Source organism: Berghia stephanieae, chromosome 2, assembly GCF_034508935.2.
Source record: "Berghia stephanieae isolate SIO BIC M18660-M18661 chromosome 2, UCSD_Bste_1.3, whole genome shotgun sequence".
Taxonomy (NCBI): Eukaryota; Metazoa; Mollusca; class Gastropoda; order Nudibranchia; family Aeolidiidae; genus Berghia; species Berghia stephanieae.
Genome location: NC_088361.1, coordinates 80,600,594 through 80,624,041, shown reverse-complemented (window position 1 = coordinate 80,624,041; position 23,448 = coordinate 80,600,594). Strand labels below are relative to the sequence as shown.

General features: G+C 35.9%; 1 protein-coding gene across 1 annotated transcript in view; it reads right to left on the bottom strand.

The window, feature by feature from the left end:
* The window catches only part of LOC144965623 (uncharacterized), a 55,654-nt gene that overhangs the window by 28,792 nt on the left and 3,414 nt on the right, over positions 1-23,448 (bottom strand). The window contains exons 2-15 of the mRNA XM_078901166.1: positions 23,282-23,386; positions 17,366-17,462; positions 16,049-16,236; positions 15,189-15,305; positions 14,483-14,656; positions 13,810-13,932; positions 13,153-13,338; positions 11,365-11,562; positions 10,553-10,659; positions 9,663-9,823; positions 6,672-6,910; positions 6,255-6,416; positions 5,287-5,442; positions 3,459-3,605 (exon numbers count right to left, since the gene is read on the bottom strand). Of these exons, the coding sequence (XP_078757292.1) occupies positions 3,459-3,605; positions 5,287-5,442; positions 6,255-6,416; positions 6,672-6,910; positions 9,663-9,823; positions 10,553-10,659; positions 11,365-11,562; positions 13,153-13,338; positions 13,810-13,932; positions 14,483-14,656; positions 15,189-15,305; positions 16,049-16,236; positions 17,366-17,462; positions 23,282-23,302 (2,076 nt within the window). The 5' untranslated portion in view covers positions 23,303-23,386. The remainder of the gene's footprint in view (positions 1-3,458; positions 3,606-5,286; positions 5,443-6,254; positions 6,417-6,671; positions 6,911-9,662; positions 9,824-10,552; positions 10,660-11,364; positions 11,563-13,152; positions 13,339-13,809; positions 13,933-14,482; positions 14,657-15,188; positions 15,306-16,048; positions 16,237-17,365; positions 17,463-23,281; positions 23,387-23,448) is intronic.

Below are 23,448 nucleotides of genomic sequence, written 5' to 3'. Positions count from 1 at the left end.
TATTTATACAAAATTTCTCGTATAAAAGATCTACATCGTCAACATCATTTATATAGCGTTTAATGGATTTTTTAATATTTGAATTTATTTTGTTCCTTTCCACTGCTAAGCAATTGCCTCCCCAAGCTGTTATACAAAATGACAAAACACTTTCGATGACTGCTCTATAAAATAATGTGCAGAGGGTTTTATCTATTCTAAACTGAGAGAGTTTTGATAAAAAATATGTACGTCTGCACATCTTATGCCTAATTATTTTCAAGTGTTCATCCCACTTGAGCCTGTCATCAATCGTTACACCAAGGTATTTGTAGTGAGGAACTCGCTGGACGAATTGGTCCTTTAATTTTAACGGTTCTATCGGTTCCTTCACTCTCCTAAAGTCAATCACTAGCTCCTTTGTCTTGCTTATGTTAAGCTCTAGGTGGTGGGCATCACACCAAGACACAAATCTATCAATTTCTTGCCTATAAGCCACTTCGTTGCCATTTGTTATGAGGCCTTGAAGAGCGGTGTCATCTGCAAACTTTATTAAAGGTACACTCAGGTTTTGACTTCTACAGTCATTCGTGTATATTGTGAATAATACAGGGGACAATACACAACCCTGAGGAGCACCAGTATTTGTAGTTATACAGGAAGATTTGTTTTGTCCTAATTGAACATATTGTGCTCTCTCCGTAAGAAATTCGAGCACCCAAGCAATTATATACTTGTTTAAATTCAGACTAGTCAATTTTTGAACAACCAACTGAGGTTGCATTGTATTGAACGCTGAAGAAAAATCTGCAAAAAGCAATCTGCAATAGCTCCTAGCGTGATCTAGATGCCTGTAGATGTTGTTTGTAAACAGCAAAATGGCATCCTCTACGCCACGTCCTGGTTTGTAAGCAAATTGATGACTATCACTCAATGGCATAAACTGATTCCTAATTTTAACAAGAACAAGTTTTTCTAAAGATTTCATGACTATTGAAGTCAGTGCAACAGGTCTGAGATCGTTCATAGTTTCAAGTTTTTCTTTTTTTGGAACAGGAATAATTTTTGAAGTTTTCCAAATTTCAGGGATCGAAACGCATTGGAGGGACCAGTTAAAAATATGTGTATAAATGGGGGAAAGCTGGTGGGCACATTCCTTTAATAGTTTTCCTTTCAATCCATCCGGCCCAGCAGCCTTCCTCTCGTTTAGTTTCGAAAATACGAATCTCGTTTCCTCTTCACTGACCTCAATAGTCATTTCATCTTCCAAAGCCCTGTCTAATTTATGTTTTTCATTTTCAATATCAAATTTGTTTGCTGTGTCGAAACGTGAATAAAATTTATTTAAAGTTTCAATTTCGATATCTTCTGATATAATCGTGGGCTTTGGATTATAGTTCACAGCAGTTTTAAGCCCCCGCCACGTGTCCCGTATATCCCCAGAAGAAAAGCATTTTTCAATTTTATTTTTGTACTTATCTCTACAACTAGATATTACCCTCTTTATCTCTTTTTGTTTTGTTTTCAGATCTTTTTTGTTTCCACTAGTATAGAGAGTTTTCTTTTGGTTCAATAAAAGTTTTAGATCTTTTGTTATCCAAGGCTTGTTGTTATGATAATATTTTATTTCTTTTTTACAAGACACTAGCTGTTCACAGAATTTTAAATACTCACTCACACAGTCATTCAGCTCATCCACACTATCACATGATTCGATAAAAACATTCCAGTCAGTGCATTCAAAACAACCACGTAAATCTTCACACACACTTCCGTTCCAGATCTGTACACTTTTCTTTACTGGTTTTACACGTTTAAAAACAGGGCGGTAGGTGGGGAGTAGCAAGAGCATGCAGTGGTCAGATAAACCTAATGGGGCACGGGGTAAACATTTATAACTATTTTTAATATTACACAGGAATAAATCTAATGTTTTTTTGTCCCTTGTCTCGCAGTCCACGTATTGATGAAGTCCCAGGAGAGTAAAATCGTTACATTGGTTAAAATCGCCAGTGACCATCAATACGGCATCGGGTGACTTAATTTGAATGTCCTGTATTTCTTTCCTCAAAATATTTTTCGCTGTGGTGTTGTCTGATGATGGTGGAATGTAGACGTTGATGATGATGACATGAGTATATTCTCGGGGTAGATAATATGGTCGTGACGAAACAGTAATAAATTCAATATAATCGTCACAATACATTTTCTTTATCTGACTGTTATTGGGGTGGCACCATTTGTTGTTAATATATGTGCACACCCCACCCCCAGTTCGTTTATTTACATTAGTCCGATCTCCTCGAAATAGTGAATATTGTTCAATATTAAAACATGATGATGGTATGTGAGGAGATAGCCAAGTCTCTGTTAACGCTATTATGGAGGCTTGACGATAGTCACTATTAAAACGACACAGTGAAAACAGTTCATCAATTTTATTTTTCAGTGATCTTACATTACCTGTCACTACACAGGGTAAAAATGGACGAAAAGGCCGTCTGTTAAATTTTGTTTTTATTCCTCCTTTTCTCCCCTCTTTCTTACTTTAATAAACGATGTGTCAATAGTGGGTGGTGGGGGTGACACGGGTTGGAGGGATCGGAGAGTCTCTGAAGTATAAGTTATCGATAGGCTTATTTTGGCAGCAAAATCACAGGCTAAAACACCATTTATGCCTATAAATATACTAATAAATATAAAAATCAGGAACAATATATACTTCACATCCATTTTGAATAAAAATTAGGCTTAAATTCCGACGATTGAATGATAAATGAATAAAAATATGTGTAGAAAATAGGTAAACATTCACAACACGTCTGTTGTCGCCGGAAGCCAGCGCCAGATTGATAACAGAGAGATGATTTACAAGGAAAAAAATATAATCTCCCAAAACAATAACTATGCATTTGACTGTTACCTTCCCAGCCAGGAATCCGGCCAGGGCCAGGACAAAACCAAGTAATCTCATTCCAATACAAAGACAGAAAACTTGTTGGAAAACAGATAAACGGGGATAGCGGACACAGTAAGTGCCTCCCTGCCCGCTATGGGAGGTCAGGAACCCCACCCAGTCTCTAAGTTTTAAAATCAGGGCAACACTTCATAATTACAAATAACATGCTGTATACATGTATAGCTCATGTCACTGTAATACTATCAGTGCTTCAATGTACACACTACTCACTAGGGTCCATTTCTGGTTCAGTTCAAGTTTCAATTCATAAAAAAACAAAAAAAAAAAACAAAAAAAAAACAAAACAAATAAAAGCAAAAAAACAAACAAACAAACAAAAATAACAACAACAACATTGACAATAAAACACAAAAATACCCCCCCCCCCCCAAAAAAAAAAAAACAAAAAAACAACAAAACAAAAACAAAAAACAAAAAACAAAACAAACACATTAAATTTTTAAAAAATAAATAATAAAACAGTAACCAAAAACATCTACAAAAATTGCACAACACATACCTGGGTCTGTTTCTGATCCAGCCCCTGGTTCAATGTGTCCATCATGCTTTTCACCATTGCCATCTGTTCTAACTGGTCATTTTCCCGTTCTGTAAGTAAATCCAGCATCTCACATCTCTGATCTACTTGCAGTTGAATTGACTTTAACTGTAAGGCATTTGAAATATATAAATTGATGTGATATTGTGCTGAGTAAATGTGCATTATTATCCTTAATATTTTTCATCATCATCATCATCAACCCCCCCCCCCCCTCCCAAAAAAAAACAACAACAAAAAAACAAAACAAAATTTGAGCTTTTATATAGTGCAATATCCCCTAAAGAGCTCAAAGAGCTTTTCAAAGGGTCCCTGACTAACAGCAACACATAACATGTAGAATGAGACATGATGCCGGTAAGGCGATATTACAATTTTTTTTCTGACAGAGACAACATTGTTAACTCATTTTACACCTGGGCATGGTGAGAGAATGTGAGTCAAGATCATTTTCCAAGACTCAACTATGCGCCAAGTTTTATTATTATTTATATTAATTATCACTATTATCATTATAATTATCATCATTATTATAACAGTGGGACATCAAAATTGTGAACTTCTCCAATCTGGATATCCAGCAAATTATCAAATCTTGAGGAATTAAATTTTCTTTATAAAATTTATCTCTCTAATTTGACAAGCTCCCCGGCTCATTGGGACTGATTTGTCCAAACCTGACATTTATTTTGACGATTTGATTACAAATTTTCTGAATTCTCTGGGGCCAAAAATCATAAACAATGCAGAGCTAGAACACCTAATCGAAATTTTTCATCACAAAGACAACTACAACAATGAATGGTTTATACACTCAGCATATCTATGCTAAAGATGAGTTATTTTGTGGTATGTGTTAATACTTAGTACTTAGGGGGACAGCGTGGCTCAGAGGTACAGTCTTTGCTTCGTATCCAAAAGGTACCGAGTTCGACTACCTGCCTCGTTGTGTGGCCTTGAGCAAGTCACCTTGCCCTAGCTCACTTTGCGGCACTGCATTGTGGCTGATGCCTGGGTTATTCCAGTCTTCCCTTGGGATAGACCCTAAAGACAAATTTCCCCTTGGGGATGAATAAAGGGAATTTAATAATTTTAATTTAATTTAATCTCCTTTCGTTTCCCAAAGTTTGAAATATGTCTTCTTTTTCTTCTTCTCATATGTCTTTATATCTGGAGTCCCATTTCGATGATGAAGGCACTCATCTTTTTGAGTTTTCTAGCAGGCCAAAAAGTTTTTTATTTAGAGAAGTTTTTAAGGCCATATCGCTTCTCTATAGGATGACAATTGTCTGCATCGCAGCAGTATATGCTCTGCGTCTTTCTCCTCCTCACCACATGAGCAGACAGGTAACGGTATCAGTTTCATGTGTCTGTGCATTTGTTTTATAAGTCTATGGTGGCCTGTCCTGAGGCATAACAGGATTACTTGTGGTAATCATCTGAACACATTGGAAATATGTCTCATTCTCATACATTTCCAATCAAATTCAAAAAGGGTGGGATGCTGCGTTAATCCAAGTTTGTGCTTGTATCATTGTTGCTTGCCTTAAATTTCAACAGTATTTTGTTATTGGTAAAATGAGAGCACATCAATATAATGCAGTGAAGCATTTCATTTAATCTATATTCAAATTCATTGAAATCATTTTATTTTTTCAGCTACTTATTCATTTTTTAAATTGTATTCATATACAATTCACAATAATAAAATATTTGTGTCTCAGAAACAATGGGTGTTTAGTCCTCTTAATTGTACATAGAAATGACAAGTTTTCTATGAGGTCTATACCTGTTCTTGCAATTCCGATTGCTTTTGCTGTTGATTGGCTAATTCTTCCTTGGAACGTTGGAGAAGAAATTTGGTCTCATTGAGTTCAGATGTTACTGATATAATCTCACTCTCCTTTGCCTCTAACTCTTGCTCCAACTTCTTGAGTTGGTGATTCTGATGGAACAATAAATAACATACAAATAGATTGGACAGGAGAATTAAAACCAAAAAAAAAAAATCAAACAAAATCAAAATCTAAACAAGAGCATTGACAAATACTGAAACACACACACACACACACACATACTCCTATAATCTCTCTCTCTCTCTCTCTCTCTCTCTCTCTCTCTCTCTCTCTCTCTCTCTCTCTCTCTCTCTCTCTCTCTCTCCCTCCTTTAAAAAGTACACAGACAAAAGCATCCACAAAAGCCCATAAAAATTTACATTCTTCATTTGATATTTTGACAGTCTAATTAGTTTACAAGATATTACTGCCAACACAAACAGAAAGAGAACAAAACAAAATCCAGTAACCATTGCCTTTTCTTACAAGCTGTTTTGTCTATTTCAGATAAGTGTAACAATTAATCATCAAAAAAAATTACACTCACAGCATTGAAGTTAAGATTTAATAAAAAGTTAATTCATGTAAATACAAAGTTTTCAACAAAAGTCGCTCAAAACGCAGAAAAAAATACGGCTACTATTTAAAAAGTGTTTGGTTTGGAGAGAGGCAGAAGGATGGCAAGCAAATGCTTTATATAAAATGAAAGTTTTTATGTCAAGCTTCATTTTTAAAGATGCATTAAGAGCCTAGTTAAAAGTCACTTTTCCAATGTTGTTATTTGAAGATAATAGGAGGGAAAAGCCTCTAAAACCAGTAGATTTAAGAACAACACAATACAGGAAACTGCTCTAGGCTTAAACGACCTAGTCGATTTAATTGTACTTTTGTGATGAAAGAACTGTCAGAGAGGGTCCTTTACCTGATTTGTTTGAAGACTAGACTTTTTACCACTTATTTCCTTTTGAGTTTTGGATAATTGGATTTTTATTTGTTCTGCCTCATATTCCAATTTATGCTTATCATTCAGCAGGACTCCGTTTCGCTCTATCAAACCATGCACTTCCTCTTTGAGATCTGCAACCTGTAAAAGTTTAAGGATATGTGTAAACATTTAACAACTAAAAAATGTTGTAATGACATCAAATTCTGATAAACGCAATAGATTCTAAAAGAAATACTGATCACCAATCACACTAAGGAAAGATTATCCTGATAAGAAGCACTTTGCATTACACTGCTATTTTTTTGATATTTTAATCTGATATTTGTCTTAAGCAAAACCATTTTTTTAAAAGTTATCATGGCTGAACTCATAAAATACATTCTCGATCATTACCTGTTTAGTTAACATTTCAATCCTTTGAGTTTTTAAAGTCTCCTCCCCACTATCACTGTGTGGGGTTCCTTTCATTTCTTCTAATGCAGCAAATGCTTCAACTAATTCTTGATCACGTGATTTCAGCTGGCTGCGAAGAGAATTGACCTCTGTCTCCGCTGCCTTTAACTTCCTTGTACATTGAGTCAAACGTGCTTCTAAATTCACTACTTCCTCTTGCAAGGACTCTGTGTTATGACCTTTATATGGATTTGAAAACAGATTCATTGTTGATCACGTGTTGCAAAATATGGAAATAAATAAACGTGTCCCATGTATTTTGGTTGAATGTCCAAAATATGACACAACTTTATCATAAATCTACACCATTATTATTTCAACAATTACTTGAGTAACTCTAGAATACCAATTTCTTTAATTTCCACTAAATCATCTTTAACTTTAAAATATTCACATTAATATTCAAAAAAATATAATAATTCATATAAAATGATTTATTATCTAAATTTTTCTACATTGTGAGTCTTAAAACGTGTTTGACCCATGAGTCCATATTTATTCCAAAGAATTGACATCAAATTGTTAGTTCACCATTCTAAACAGAAAAGAGAGGAGATAGATACATTAATCGACAATTAAAAGAAAAAAAAAACCATCAAAAACATGTTGTTGACTTCATATTGGCTGGGAAGTTTTGCAATAGTCCTTATAATTTCATCTATATTTGACCTAGAGCCTTAACATTTGGTATAAATATTCTCTAATCAATTGGCTTTGATGTGTCAACATTTCTAAGATATTTAACTTCTCTGCATGACATAATCACTTTTGTCATATTACATGGTTAACAACCTCGGTCAAAAAAAAAAAAAATGAAAATGGCTGCATCAAAAGATATTTGATTCAAGCAGAGTGCTGTTATTGAATTTTTGAATGCTGAAGGCTGTTCACTCATTGAAATCCATACCAGAATGAAGTGTGTTTATGGTGATGCTTGTGTTGATTACAGCACTGTTTGGCGATGGGTAAGGCTCGTGGAAGAAGGAGACCCAATCAAAATAAAGCTTAGAGATCAAATCCTTGCAGGAGAACCAGACGTGCCTCTACCGTCAGTAATCAAACTGAAGTCAAATACATTATTCTGCAAATCGGCGAGTTAGACAAACTGACATGGCAAAAGAAGTGGGAGTTTTAAAGGAAAGACTACACAACATCGTAACAGTGATCCTTTGATACAAGAAAGTGTCTGCCAGGTGGGTTCAATGAATGATGACAAGTGACATGAAAGAGCAACGAAAAACAATTTGTTCCAAACTATTGAAAAGGTAAGAAGACGAAGGTGATGCCTTATAATTCAGCAAATTATCACAGGAGACGAGTAATGGATCCATCAATCTGACCCAGAGAGCAAATGCCAGTCAATAAAATATTGACATAAAGAACTATCTTGTCTCAAAAATTTTTAAGTTGTTGCATCAGCTAAAATAGTGCTGCTCACAATTTTCTGGGACTTTGAATGTGTTGTTCATGTCAAATTTTTGGAACAGGGCAAAACAGTAATTTCCGATCAATATGTTGCCATGCTGGAAAAACTGAGAGCTCGACTGAAAAGAGTGCAACCTCAGAAAAATGGGATATTGCAACACAATAATGTTCGACCCCACACCAGTCAACAGACTCAAATCGCACTGACAAAAATGGATTCCCCTACCTTGCCATGAAGTATCTCACATGAAACCACTATGAAAGCGCCATAGACGGAAAGGCTGCTGTCCGGTCTTGGTGTAGAGAAAAATGTCATTAGTTTTTTTGCCAATGAGATGTGTCAAATTGTGAAGAATTGGCAGCTCTGTGTTGATTGTGACGAAAAATTAAGTAAGAAATCTGTAGCTGAGATTTCAAGATTTGTTTTGATGAATTTTTTCACGATTTATTCCTAAAAGTGAGGGATATAGAAATTGCAAAACTTTTCAGTCCACCCTTGTTGTATAAAAATTCTTGTTTCCAGATCCAAACACTTATTTTGGGAACAAGCTATTACCATACTGAGGATTTTTTATGACTATAATCCAAACATCTCTTTTACCGACACATTCTATCTACCTACTCTAGTTCAATGCAGTCAACAAATAATTAAAGTAAATATAATTTAAAACACTTTGTCACATCCAATTAAGGTAGGGTAGGTAACTTATTTGTTTATCCAATCTAGTCATTGCATATAGCCCAGGCTCCCCAATCAACGTGGCACTACAGTGTCTGTGTAATAATTTACATGCATCCATCATGCGTGATTGGCCAGTTTCACACAATCCGACAGAAAACCCCCATCACTTGATATTAATGTTATTGGGCACACAAAGACTATTGTTTTCAATTAAGGTAAAGATCAATCTTTGATGAGCGTTTGATCTCTCTACCGCTTGACTCTCCTACTTTTTAACCATCCTTATAAATTATGAATCTGTTCTCAACCCTCAATTGCTCATCAAGAATAAGTTAACTTAATCAAGTTATATTTCTTGTAAATTCTCTGCAACCTCAACATGGAAGCACCTTCAGCAAAGAGAGTAATTTTAAAAAATTGACTCGGTATCAAGCTCTGTGAAAAATTATTTCATGTAATGGAAAAAAAAAATCCCCAGCATTCCAAACGAACATCATCAACCTTTTAAAAAAATGAAATACATGTGAACATTTACAAAAATAAAACCAATACAAATTAAATCAACTCAAAAAAAAATATCTTTAAAAAAAATTGAAAATACTTAAATTAAAACAATTCTAATAAACCACACATAAGCTAATGGTGAAAAATGGTATAGTCTTATTGTTGTTTGCTGCAAGCCTACTTAGTCTATCATGGTATGAGGTTAAAACCACATAACATGCCATTATCCAAATGTCTCTGTGATCCAGATAAAATGCTGGGAACCGAGGTGTTTGGATTATGGAGATGTGGCTGTATATGATTTCTAGCTTTATTCTTACCTGATGACATCAAATCTGCTCTAGACTCCATGTTGCCAGATGTGGTTGCCAGTCCTTGCCTCAAAGACTCGTTTTCAGCCCTTAAAGCCTCCATGAGATCTTCCAGAGTTTGAAGTTTGGCAAAAGCTTCATGACGCTCTCTTACAAGCTCAGACAATTGCCTGTATATCAAATAGATTAATTGTAATACAACTTTGAAAGCAATTTTTCAAAAAGTCAAAAATCTGTTTTTATAAGCAAAAATAATGTGAACCTTATAAAAATAATCTCCCTCCAACATAATGCGTAACTCAATTATAATATATAAATAATGCAGCTGTATAGCACCTGACATCAAGTTATTGTGCTTTGTGGTGCTTTACATCCTAGAGACTGAACAAAACAACAAACATATTAATAACAACACATAATTACAAATACATTACAAATGGATTTGGGGGTGTAACCTTTAGGAATTGGGACTAAGGTGAAGTTACGGGTGGGTTTATATTTTTCAATTAGTTTCTGCAAATATTCATGTGCTAATCCATTTAGAGATTTTAAAAATATAGCATTATAAATGAAATTCTGTTCCTTACTTAACAGGAAGCCAATGCTGTTCCTGGAGTACTGGTGTTACATGTTCCCATTCTTTTCGTTAATTTTGTAAGTCTAGGTATGACTAGAAATGAAGTGAGTAGAAACGTGCCAGAAGACAATAGAGAAGAAAAATTTCCTGGCAACGGGGCTCGAACCTGCGACCTAACTGGTATGACAACTCCACCTCGCCGGGCAGAGCATAACTCTTATGTCTTAAGTCTAGATATGAAACTTTAATTCATTTTCTTAAATTATTAACTACCAATAAATTACACTGTATTAATCTTCAACAGAGAAAACCGTATTCTTACTGTTTATAAGTCTGGTCTGAGGTTATCTTTTCAGCTCTGATTGTCTCTAAGATTTCTTCATTTTGTTGCATTTTTACTTCATATTCCTCTTTCAAGGCCAGAGCGTTCTGAAATAAAATATAATGTGACATAAGTAATGTTATGTCAATGAAAAGGTTCAACCATGAAGCAACATCTAAAACTTCTGTATGTTTATTTCAACCATTCAAACTACCTTCGAAATTGGTCAATATATCAGTATCAGCATTACAAATGAAAATTTCTTTTCTAAATAACAAAAAATAAAAACAATTCAGAATATAATTTTTTTAAAATTATGCCTTTCCAATACAGATCATTAGATATTGTCGCCTAGGCATTAAATGGAGAAATATAGATAATCCATTAAACAAGATGTCTGATGTCAACAGGAATCACCCATGTTATACAAGTGAGCAAATTGGGGATCAATAATCTTGTCACAGTGCAATGTCTAACCACTCAGCCACTTCATTCCCCATTATTTATTTCAAGTAGAAAAGTGTTTTCTCCAAAAAAATAGTTGTCTTTTTAAAAAACTTCTTTAACGACAATTCTCATAATAATTCATAAACAACTCCCGGTGAACGCATTGTATGCATTTGATCTCAATTACACACCTAAACTAGTTTAATAACCAGCCACTTAAAATCAGCAATAATGGCCTTTCTTTTCAGAAAAAAATCCAGCTAAAATTATGAATAGAAATCGCGGCTTTGTTTAAAAATCCACAACAGCTACCAATGTGTATCTTATTAACAACAAAAATAAATGTGAATAGGTTGAACTTCTACCTGTAAGCTTTGTGTGTAGTCTTCTCCTTCTGGGAGTTCCATTTGCTTCAAATACAACTTCCATTCCTTCAGAGTGTGGAGAGCTCTATGTCTGTCCTCCCACAAATACAGAAGTATTCTATCCTCATTAATTTCAGTGGCCATGATTCCACTTTCATCCTCTAACTTTTTACGTATTTGTTCAACATCATAGGCCGGCTTTAGAATTATTTAAAAAAGACAACATACATACAAAGAAAAATAAAATGAATGTGAATTTCATTTAGGGTGAAGCATGCAACAAAAAAGATAATTGAACAAGTGTGAAACACTATTACTCTGACCGTCATATATTTAATGTCCAATAAAAATGTCAAAATACCTGGGTATAAAGATCTGTGAGCTTGGTTTTAAGTGCTTAACAAACCACGTGATGCTACAACATTTAAAAATTAACACTGTATCGCCTTAGTCAGCTTTGGCCTACAGTTCCAATCATTGCAGAATATTCTGGTCCAAAAAAATATATCGTTTATCTACAGTGATTAGAATATTGATAATATGAGTGTCAATCCATTACAAAAGTTCGTTATTACCACTGGCCTTGATTTTTATTTGTAATCAACCTGTACCGTATAATATTGTTAAAGATCTGTTTCGGAAAAATGAGTTTGAAATCCGAAGAGCTATTCTTACTTTCTCATTAAAAAATCTTACTTGAAATGCACACTAGTGCTCAACCTTAAATATTTATATTCATTGCTTTTAACTCTAAATGGATTTGATGAAGAAAGATCAATTTGTTTCAGAGAAAGCAATATATGCCATGTAAAATAAATTATGCTATTCAAAATGCATATCATTTGGATAAGTTAGTTTTTTAAAACTCTGCAGTAAATACGATAACGACATCATCTATCATCATCAACAACAACAAAACCAACAACAACAACAACACATGTTTGTATAATGTTCTGTTATATTTTGCTGTGTTTTGGTTCTAATTTTCTTATTTTTTTCTTTATCGCTTAACTTTATTTAAAACAGTTAAAAACCATTCCTAGCTTCAAGCAGCAACGCAATCTTCTTTATCTTTTCTTTTTTTGGATTTATGACCATGATTATTCACATTGAGATTTTTCAAAATTGCAAAAGTTTCAAACTATTACAAAACAAAAATTTAATCTTCAAAATATTATGATAGATATCTGTAATTCAACTTACAATGAATTGAAACTACAAAATTTGAGTAATCCTTAAGAGCCATATGGCACATTGAGTCTAAGTTTATCTTGGCTTCTATAGAGAGTAGTAGGGCTGCCTGAATCCCAGGATCGTAAAAATACTAACCAAATGGTGAAAATGGAAAGGCTTCGGATGGAAACATTACAGCACTGTTCCCATCTAATGCCTTTCCATTTTCACTTTTTCTCGGTTTTTATTGCATTGAGTAGACAATAGCAAATGCTCACTACCATTTGGATAGGACTCTTGTCTATCGCAAAGGGCTATCCGCCAGATCTAACAGACTCGGCCCACCAATCACGACTGCTTGGACAGAAGGGTCAGAAGAAAAAAAATATTGACTTCACCTCGGATTGATCCCAGTCGCTTTGTGTGTGAAGTGAGTGCTCTACAAACTAAGCTATTGAGACCACCAGTAAAATTTGAAAGAGGAGAAATTTGATTAAACGTGAGTGAAAATATGCATGTGTAAAATATAAAAAAAAGATGTGAGAATACAATAACCAGCAAGTGATGTTTTTTTAAAATTGAAAACACAACATCATAAAAAAGGCTAGCACTAACCTTCTTGTATTCGTTCCTTGCTTTGGAATGTTGGGTTTGTGGTAAATCATAGTCTTGGATCTCTTCATCTGGCATTGATAATTTGAGTTGAAGGTTTTGTTCTCGAAAATCTTTGGCTCTCATTTCAAGACCCCTTGTTTTCTCTTTCTCTCTTTTCAATAACCTTTCAAGTTCTTTTTCTTTTGTCTATGGAGATCATAAATGAAAACAAAAGATTAAAAACTCCAAAGAATAATGAAAAAATAAAGTGGAAAAGCTGACAAACAGAAAAGACAGTTTAAATTTACTACATTAAGGATTAACAGTAAGGTGCGAAAGAGATTGAGTTGAACAATCTTCCAAAGTATTGAGTTTATATAGTTTTCCAGATCAAAGCAATCTTTACAACTTCTATTAAATGCCATATTGTGCCTTCGTCTCCCAGCAACCAACAATAATGCAATAATGCAAAGCTGCCCCCTCCTCCCCCCCCCCCCCCCCCCTCGAAAAAGAACAAAACAAAAAACAAAAAAACAACACATATTAAAGAAAACAAAAACCTACAAAACAAAACAGAAAAGAAACAGACACACACACACACACACACACACACACACACATACACACACACACAAACACACACACACACAGACTCACAAAAGCCTGATCCCCTCTCACCTGAAGTTTTGCATTATCACTTAAAAGCTTCTCCTCTATTTGTGACAAATTTCCAGATCGGTCAGCCCTCTCTTGTGCAAGCCTCTCCTCTGTAATCTTTAATCTCAGATTCAAAGATGCGACCTGAAATACCAACATCACTTTAAAATCTACTTTAATGTGATTTATGTAAGTAATTTACCAAAGAAAAAAAGTGCGTGGCTAAGAATTGTGAGTCTCACATCGACTTTCATCTGATTTAGTGATCACACTAAAAAATTAAAAAAAATTGAGCTTTTATATAGCGCAATATCCACTAAACGTGCTCAAAGCACTTTACAAAGGGTCCCTGGTGAACAGCAACACTTAACATCTAAGATGGGACATGACACCTGTTAGGCGATATTACAATTTTTTTTTCAGACAGAGACAACGCTGTTAATGGCCAGGTTCTCATTTTACACCTGAGTATGGTCAGAGAATGTGAGTAAAGAGCCTGTTCCAAGGACTCAACTATGCACTGAGTGAGGCTCGAACCCAGGATCTTCCAATCTGAAAGCGAGTGTCATACCACAAGACCATAATATAGCCGCACACTCAAAGGATTTCACTACTCACAATGAACATACCAAACGGATTGAGCATTATGATTGCAATAACTCAGAATCACTTTGTTGAAATTAAAATAAATTACCTGCTTTTCAGCTGCGGATCCTCCAGACGTTCCATCACTGAGTTGAAGTTGTAAGGCATCACGAACCTGTGTTAGTGTCTGGACTTGATTAAAAAGATCCTTGCTTCGGGCTGACTCTGTATCCAAACTGTTTTCACTTTCTTTCAAAAGCTTTTTTAATTGGATAATCTCTCCCTGAAATGGTGAGAAGAAACAAAAATGAAATCAAATCGTTTATAAAACAAAAATACAGATGGCCTTATTCAGTTCTGATCTGATCCTTTTTTTTTATGGCCAAGGAACAGCATTGGTTAACTAACAATATCATTCCTTTTCACAAAACTGAAACTCAAAATAGCCTCCACCCCCACCCCTTAAAAAACACACACACAAAAACAAACAAAAAAAAAGAACAAAACAACCCCCCCCCCCCCCCCCCACCCAAAAAAAAAAAACCCAACATGAAAATAAAGCAAAAGCAAAACATGACTGAGATGCCCCAAAAATGAAAAAAAAATTAAATGCCAAAAGTAGGACTTGAGTCTGAGCTATCCGAGTACAATACAATATGTCATTTGCATATACCAGAGTTGAGACAACATCCTTCAATGAAAATAACTAGTGCCAAATTTTCATTGTGATTGGAGTGAACCAATCACAATCCAAAAGAACCTTTAAATGTAGAAAAGAAAGTTTTTTATGCATGCTCAATTAGGTCATGATTTACCTGTACGGTCTCTAATTCTTTCTTGTGAAAAGCGTGGGTCTTACTAGAATTTCGGCTTTGTCTCAATGCTTCTAGCTCATGCTTTGCACTGTTCAGTTTCTGTTCTGTAAAGGTAAGCTGTAATGCAAGATTTTTTTTCACAAAATTATCTTTAAAAATAAATAGAATGGGTTTTATCTCAGTGAACATAGAATGTAGTTCCTCATTTGAACTTCTATTCAACAAATAGCAATTGATGAAAAGCAAACAGAAAACTAAAACCTAAATAATTTTCTAGAAATAATATTTACTTATCAAATTGCTTTAAAAGTAGGTTTCCACACTGTTTTGATAAACAAATATCTAAAAATATATCAAGATAAAATTTGGGGGGGGGGGGGGTGTAATTTATTTTTTGTTTTTTCCTTGTTGGCAAATTTTCTTGTATTTTTATTAGAATAGGCAATGAGTCAAAGGGATACAAATATGGACATCGACCACTTTCTTTTTCATTTGATTTCAAGCTGCTTAGGACACAGTTATTATCTAATGGAAAATACTCACAAGTTCTCTACTAGTGTTTCACAAAAATGGTTGATAGTTTTTTAAATGACAATTCAGAAAGAACAGCAAAATCTTTCCTCCAGAGAATGAATTCATTTGAGACTTACAACTCAATACATGGCAGTACTATTATAGAAACCATGTTGTTCTTAACCAAATCAAAATTATGCCATGATATGCTTCATAATACCCCCCCCCCCCCCCCACTTTTTCTTTTATTGCTCAAAATTAATTTGAAATAAGGTACAGGACAAACAGATTGCATGTGATCTGGACTAAAGGTAACGTACAGTAAATGAAGTAACCAACAAACCAACCTCTGATTTCAAAATTTCCAGTTCTTTAGAGCTTGACAATGCCTTTGCCTTAAACTGCTCAAGTTGACGCTCCATCTCTGTGTTGGCTGCAAAAGCTTGTCGACTCCTTTCTCCCTCATACTTAACTTGTGCATTGCTTGCTTCTTCAGTTGTACACTTTAATTCAGATTCTAATTCTGATATCCGAGCTACAAAGTAAAAATATTAGAATAAAACTTTTTTTTCTAAACTTTCTGTTTTTCATATCTATCAGAAAGTATTTTGTGGTAGATTAGCATCCTATCTGTAATTTTAACTGTAAATCAAATGCTATAAAACATGGTAATAACTCCTGTTCTATGAGCCTTTTGACTCTTAACGACTACTTTATTTTGGTGTAGGGAAAGAATTGAAATAGATAAAATAAAGATCTTTTAATGAAAAGCAAAGGTGGTACATCATTGTGTCTTTGCGTCTCCATCAGAAGAACATCTCACGATCCAATTAAATAATATCCATTTTTTTGCACAACTAGAATATCCTGTGTTAAATCGCTGTGATTGTAATCAAAGTTTCCCAAACAACAGACATTTTTAGGCATACTAAATTAAAGATTAATTATTGCAAGCGAGATTTTATGGCCTTAGAGTAACTATACATAATCTTTAGTATTTTCTTAAAAGGACTAAGTTTTCGTTACCCTGCCTGCACTCGGTTCAGGCCTGAGAACATTATAATATTATACAGAACAACTAGACAACCAATACTGATCATTTCATTACAATAGTTTCTGTTGATCTGACCTTTCTTACTCTCAGCATCTAATATTGTTAGCATCATTAAGCTATCATTCTCAGGGAAAATAATCTGCTTACGATTTCATAAGATATTTAATTCATAAATAAGGTTTTTAATGCCTGATGGGGTCATACTTTTTACTCGAAATATGAAATTTAAAAAAAAAGTTGATATTTATATTTGGGGTTCATTGTAAAATGCTTAAAAACTCCTGACATTTCATTTAGGTCAGAAACAAGAGATTAATTACATATCAATTTTCAGACTAGTTTAGGTAATTGAAAATAGGACAGCTGTCAGCAGACAATGGTAGATAAGAATAAATAAATAAGTTAAATCTGTTTCATAATAAATCCTCCAATGAATATTGTAAGTATGTAATATAGATTTTAAAAACCCATAGATTTTTACATTACTATTGCTGTTTGCACTTCAGCAAAAACAAAGATTTGAAATCATAATTTGATTACCAAGCAATAAAGTACACACATAAATAATACTTTACTGCTCAATCTATTATAGAAGCATAATCAAAATCACCTAAAGATCTGTTGTACTTGTCCTTCAAAAGTTTATTCTCAATTTGAAGAGTGGAGTTTTCAAAGACCAACCTTTTCATCTGACTTTCCATAGTATCCTGAAAAACCGAAAAATCAGTTTAACATGAAACCATAATTAAATGGATCTAAGCTGCTGTATATTCACCAATTAAAAAAAAAACAAGAAGAAGAAAACGTGTTTCAATGCTATTGTAAGCCGAATCTATAATCAACTTTCATTTTCTAATTTTGATCATTTTGACGTTAACTCGATGTTTAAAATACAGTTCATTCTGACATAATACCAGATTGACGTGGTGAATCACATATTTGTCTCTGTCAATATTTTTGGTTGATAGACTTGACAAAAAAAGGAAAAACCCCAACTACCCCATGATCAAGTAATTGCAATGTAATATATTATTTCACTTGCCCAACATGCATTCTCTACTACCACTACTACTACTATTACTACTACTACTACTACAACTAATACTACTACTACTACTACTACTACTACTACTACTACTACTACTACTACTACTACTACTACTACTACTGTGATGATGTAGCTTTGTTCGTGTGCTTCGCTTTGTTATTATTTTCAACGCTTTGTTATGCTATGTCTGCTTTATCTGTTTTCGTAACTGTTTGTTTTTCTGCTTGTGTTACAGATCATCATGCTTCTCGTCGTACCTCTTTTGAATGTTGAATAAAGCCTAGACTTAGGTTTAAACTAAAGACAGACTCTTCGACGCTCACTTCAATTTATTCAACATTTCAATTTTCCACCATGGAACGATTCCTTCGACCTGAAAGGTTTAACGCTGACCCTAATGCCCCTGATGCTTCAAAACGATGGAACCACTGGCTACGAACGTTCAATAATTTCCTAGCATCACTACAACTGCAACAAGAAACTGCTATTGATGAACTCAACTTGCTGATAAACTTCATTGATCCCTTTGTATACAAATACATCGCTGATTGCACCACGTTCGATACAGTCGTCCAGTCCTCAAAAATACTTATGTCAAACCTGGAAACGAAATCTTTGCCCGGCACATCCTAGCTACTGCCAAACAGGAACCAGGACAGACTATGGATCATTTCTTGCAAAGATTGAAGGCTCTCGCTAAGGAATGCAAATTCAAAGCTGTCTCAGCAGACAAAAACAGGGATGATTTCATTCGAGACGCTTTCATCTGTGGCTTGTCTTCGAATCAAATAAGACAAAGACTCCTTGAAAATAAGACCTTGGATCTCTCTACTGCTTTTGACCAAGCTAGGTCCCTTGAAATGGCGCAGAAACAATCATTAACATACAACAGTGCATTGCCTTTACCTGTGCCATGTGGCTGTGCGACCACTCCTTACATTGACGAAGCTGATACACTATCTGCAGCAACTAGTACTAAATGCTTCTTCTGTGGATTTCAACGACACCCACGATCTAAATGCCCTGCCCGGAAAGCGACATGCAAAGGCTGCGGGAGGAAGGGACACTACCAGAAAGTGTGCTTATCTAAAGGGAAACCAAACAACTTTGCACCCGCTGCTGAACCCTTCATCAATTCGACCTTCACTGCTGCAGCCCCTTCAAGTCTTCGTAAAGCTATCATCAGCGTGAAAGTCTGTTGTAATTCCATGAAGGCTCTTATAGACACGGGAAGCTCAGAGAGTTTCATCTCCGCCGAGAAGGCGCGATCTCTAAACCTCCAAACATACAACTCTCGAAAACAAATATCGATGGCCTTGTCTAATCTCTCCAGTGTGCCTAAAGGCCATTGTTTTGTCTCTCTGGAATACAATGGCAAGACCTATCAAGGAGTGAAGCTCTCCATTCTACCTGGATTGTGTGCCGACGTGATTCTGGGTTACGATTTCCTTGGCCAACACGAGGGACTGGAGATTAGTTTCAAAGGGTCGAAGCCCACATTCTCGATCTGTGGCTTAACTGCTGCTAAAGTGAAACCTGCCTCTTTATTCAAGAACTTGCTCCCGGAATGCAGACCCATAGCAACAGAATCAAAGCAGTTCTCAACACTGGACAAACAATTTATAGATTCTGAGGTCCAAAAACCAATTGCAGAAGATGTGATTGAACCTTCCGATTCTCCGTGGAGAGCGCAAGTCTTGGTGACAACGAATGACAGGCACAAAAAGAGAATGGTGGTGGACTATAGCCAATCAAGGAAATTTCAAAATATGAAGTATACAGTACAATCGACCTCCGCAGTGCCTACCACCAAATCTCTATAAAGGAGGAAGAAAAACTCTACACTGCCTTCGAAGCCAGCGGGAACCTGTATCAATTCAAACACATTCCGTTTGGTGTCACTAATGGAGTGGCCTGCTTCCAACGTATCATTGACAGTATGATAAGAAATGAGAAGCTCAAGGATACTTTTGCATATCTAGATAATGTCACAATCTGGGGAAGAAATCAACAAGAACATGACAAGAACTTCTCTCTTTTCATGAAATGTGCCACTGAGTACAACATTACTTTCAATGAAGACAAGAGCATCCTTTCCACCAGAGAAGTCAAACTGTTTGGATTCCTGGTTTCCAAAGGCAACATCCAACCGTATCCTAACAGGCTGAAACCATTGCGCGACCTTGCTGATCCCCACAATGTAAAATCCCAATGCCGTATAGTAGGCATGTTTGCCTATTACTCATCTTGGATCCCACATTTCTCTGATAAAATACACCTCCTTGTCAGCAACAGTGTATTTCCAATTCCAGCAGAAGTGAAGGAAGCCTTTGAACTGCTGAAGAAGGAGATAGATGTTCCCCTAGTGGTCGAAACAGATGCTTCGGACATCGCAATAGCAGCTATGCTAAATCAGAATGGGAGACCAGTTGCTTTCTTTTCCAGAACTCTGAATCAAAGAGAAAGGAGGCATTCCTCTGTAGAGAAAGAGGCATATGCCATTGTGGAGGCTCTCCGTAAATGGAAACACTACTTACTTGGGAAGCATTTCAGACTTGTAACTGACCAGAAAAGCGTTGCCTTCATGTACAATAACTCTCAGAAAGGGAAGGTGAAGAATGACAAAATCCAAAGATGGAGAATCGAACTGTTGTGCTACAGCTACGATTTTGTCTACAGACCAGGCAAAGACGCTCTTTCCAGAGGCTATTGTTCTACATCTTATTCTGATCCTAAGGCACTTCAAAATCTCCATGACTCACTATCCCATCCTGGGGTTACAAGGATGATGCATTTCGTCAAATCCAAGAACCTGCCTTACTCGCTTGATGAAGTGAAGAAGGTTTGTGCAAACTGTAAAATCTGCTGTGAACTGAAGCCTTCCTTCTACAAACAGTCAAATCCTAATCTGATCAAAGCTACTCAGCCCTTTGAGTGCCTGAGTGTGGACTTCAAGGGTCCTCTGCCCTCTTCTTCAAGAAATAAATCCCTTTTAACAATGATTGACGAATACTCTCGCTTTCCGTTTACTTTTCCATGTGCCGATATGAGTGCTGCAACAATCATCAAATGCTTCTGCCAGCTTTTCTCTCTGTTTGGAATGGCATCTTATGTGCACTCTGATAGAGGGGCCAACTTCATGTCCGCCGAACTCAAGGACTTTTTACATAGGAAGGGTGTAGCTACTAGCCGGACTACTCCGTATTACCCGAGAGGTAATGGACAAGTGGAGCGACTGAACGGAACACTCTGGAAGACAATAACGCTTGCACTGAAGTCTCGTGGTCTGGAGATTCACCAGTGGGAACTTGTTCTTCCTGATTCCCTTCATTCCCTAAGGTCTCTTTTGTGCACTTCCACTAACAAAACTCCTCATGAGAGAATAATTCGCTACAACAGGAAATCCACAACCGGTACAACTCTTCTAACTTGGCTCACTACCCCTGGTACGGTGCTCATGAGAAGGAACGTGAGATCTTCAAAGTATGAACCTTTGGTAGATGAAGTCGAATGTTGGATTGCAATCCACTCTATGCCCACGTCAGACTCCAGGACGGGAGGGAGACAACAGTAGCTTTGCGTAACCTAGCACCATCTGGTGGCCTGCCTATGCCTGACTCTTTCGTAAAGGACATTTTTCCTCCGCTCATGCACCCCTCAATTAATGAGCCAACAACCAGGCCCTGGACATTCCAGTACCCATTCTTATTCAGGCGGATGCCCCAAATCAAGTTTCAGTAGACACTCCTGATCCTGAATCTCAAACCTCATTCTGTGAAGAAAACGGGCCAAACCCCTCTGACCCTGAAACACCCAATGAGAACACTCGTCGTCCCAAACAGAGTCCTTTCATTCTGACCCAGGCTTACAATTTGCGGAATAGAGAAGCCTGAACTTTCCTTACAATCTCTAAGACCAAGACTATACTTGTTGTGTTTTGATTCATAGCATTACGTCCCCCATTCTTATTTGATTATAGACTTTGGGACTTTGCAATCATTGTTCGATTTGTAATGCTTACAATTAGACTGAGGGGGGAACTACTACTACTACTACTACTACTACTACTACTACTACTACTACTACTACTACTACTACTACTACTACTACTACTACTACTACTACTACTACTACTATACTACTATACCTACTACTACTACTACTACTACTACTACTACTACTACTACTACTACTACTACTACTACTACTACTACTACTACTACTACTACTACTACTACTACTACTTCTACTATTGCTACTACTACTACTACTACTACTACTACTACTACTACTACTACTACTACTACTACTACTACTTCTACTATTGCTACTGATACTACTCTACTACCACTACTACTACTACTACTACTACTACTACTACTACTACTACTACTACTACTACTACTACTACTACTGCTACCACTACTACTACTACTACTACTACAGTCCACTCCGGATAATCACAACTCGGTTAATTGCAACTTTCGGTTATCGCAGCATTTTCCAAGAAACGGAATTAATTCTATATAAAAGTCACTGGTTAACTGCAACAAACTTCGGTTAATCGCAACAAATTTTCGACCTGAAAAGGAGGCAAATTCAAGGAATAAATCAAACAAAATCTCATGATCAGATTTCATCATGGGTGAAAGGATGACATGTTGAAGAATCGAGAGTGGGCGGGATTTAATACTTTATTAGTGTGTCACCACCCTATTAGAGACAAAAGAGGGCAGGGCTTTGCAGTTCGGGTTTGTACTGTCATACGTGACCATTAGATATGAGGCGAGTTGGCTGGGCATGGTTTAGACAACAGGTAGACGGTGAGAGTTGTGAGGAGAGACTGAGCAATGATATCCTTTGTTTTGTGATTGACAACTGTACATTGTGACATAACGGGTTTGGTGAGAGATTATTGTCTTTCATCACGGCTAATCTCTTGGACTTTTACAAATGTTGAGAACAAAAAGTTAATGTGAATCCAATCTTAAGATGTCGGCTTGCCTCAAAGCTGCTTTTGCTTGTCAAAATCTATACAGGGCTGCCAAATATCTTTTATTCCAATCAAATTGCTCAGTCTGTGGTGGACTGAGAACAATGTTTACAACTGGTTTGAGTTTACCATGTTTGTGTAAAATGTTGCAATAGTGGACAGGAAACTAAACTTCGGTTAATTGCAACTTCGGTTAAACACAACATTTTCGCGGATCCCAAGGTGTTGCGATTGTTCGGAGTGGACTGTACTACTACTACTACTACTACTACTACTACTACTACTACTACTACTACTACTACTACTACTGCTACACAACACTTCAATGGAAGAAGTTGTAAAATGACTTTAAAACATGAATCATATTTTAACATTTGTAAAAATCGGTAATAAATAAGGGGATTTTGAATGGAGAAACATCCTATTGAAAATGTGTAATAAAAAGTCTTATCATTGTGATGTATAAAGTCAAAGTGGCAACTTACAGATTCTTTTAACAGCGCCATTTTCCAGAGGCAAGGTCAAATGTCAAATATTTAACGTCTGTGAAATGTAGACTTTTTACAGTTGAAGTCTATTCTGCATTATCTCTGAAAATAAAAAAGCAAAATTTGGACGAAAGTGATTGATGTTACATAAGGATTTGTTGTCA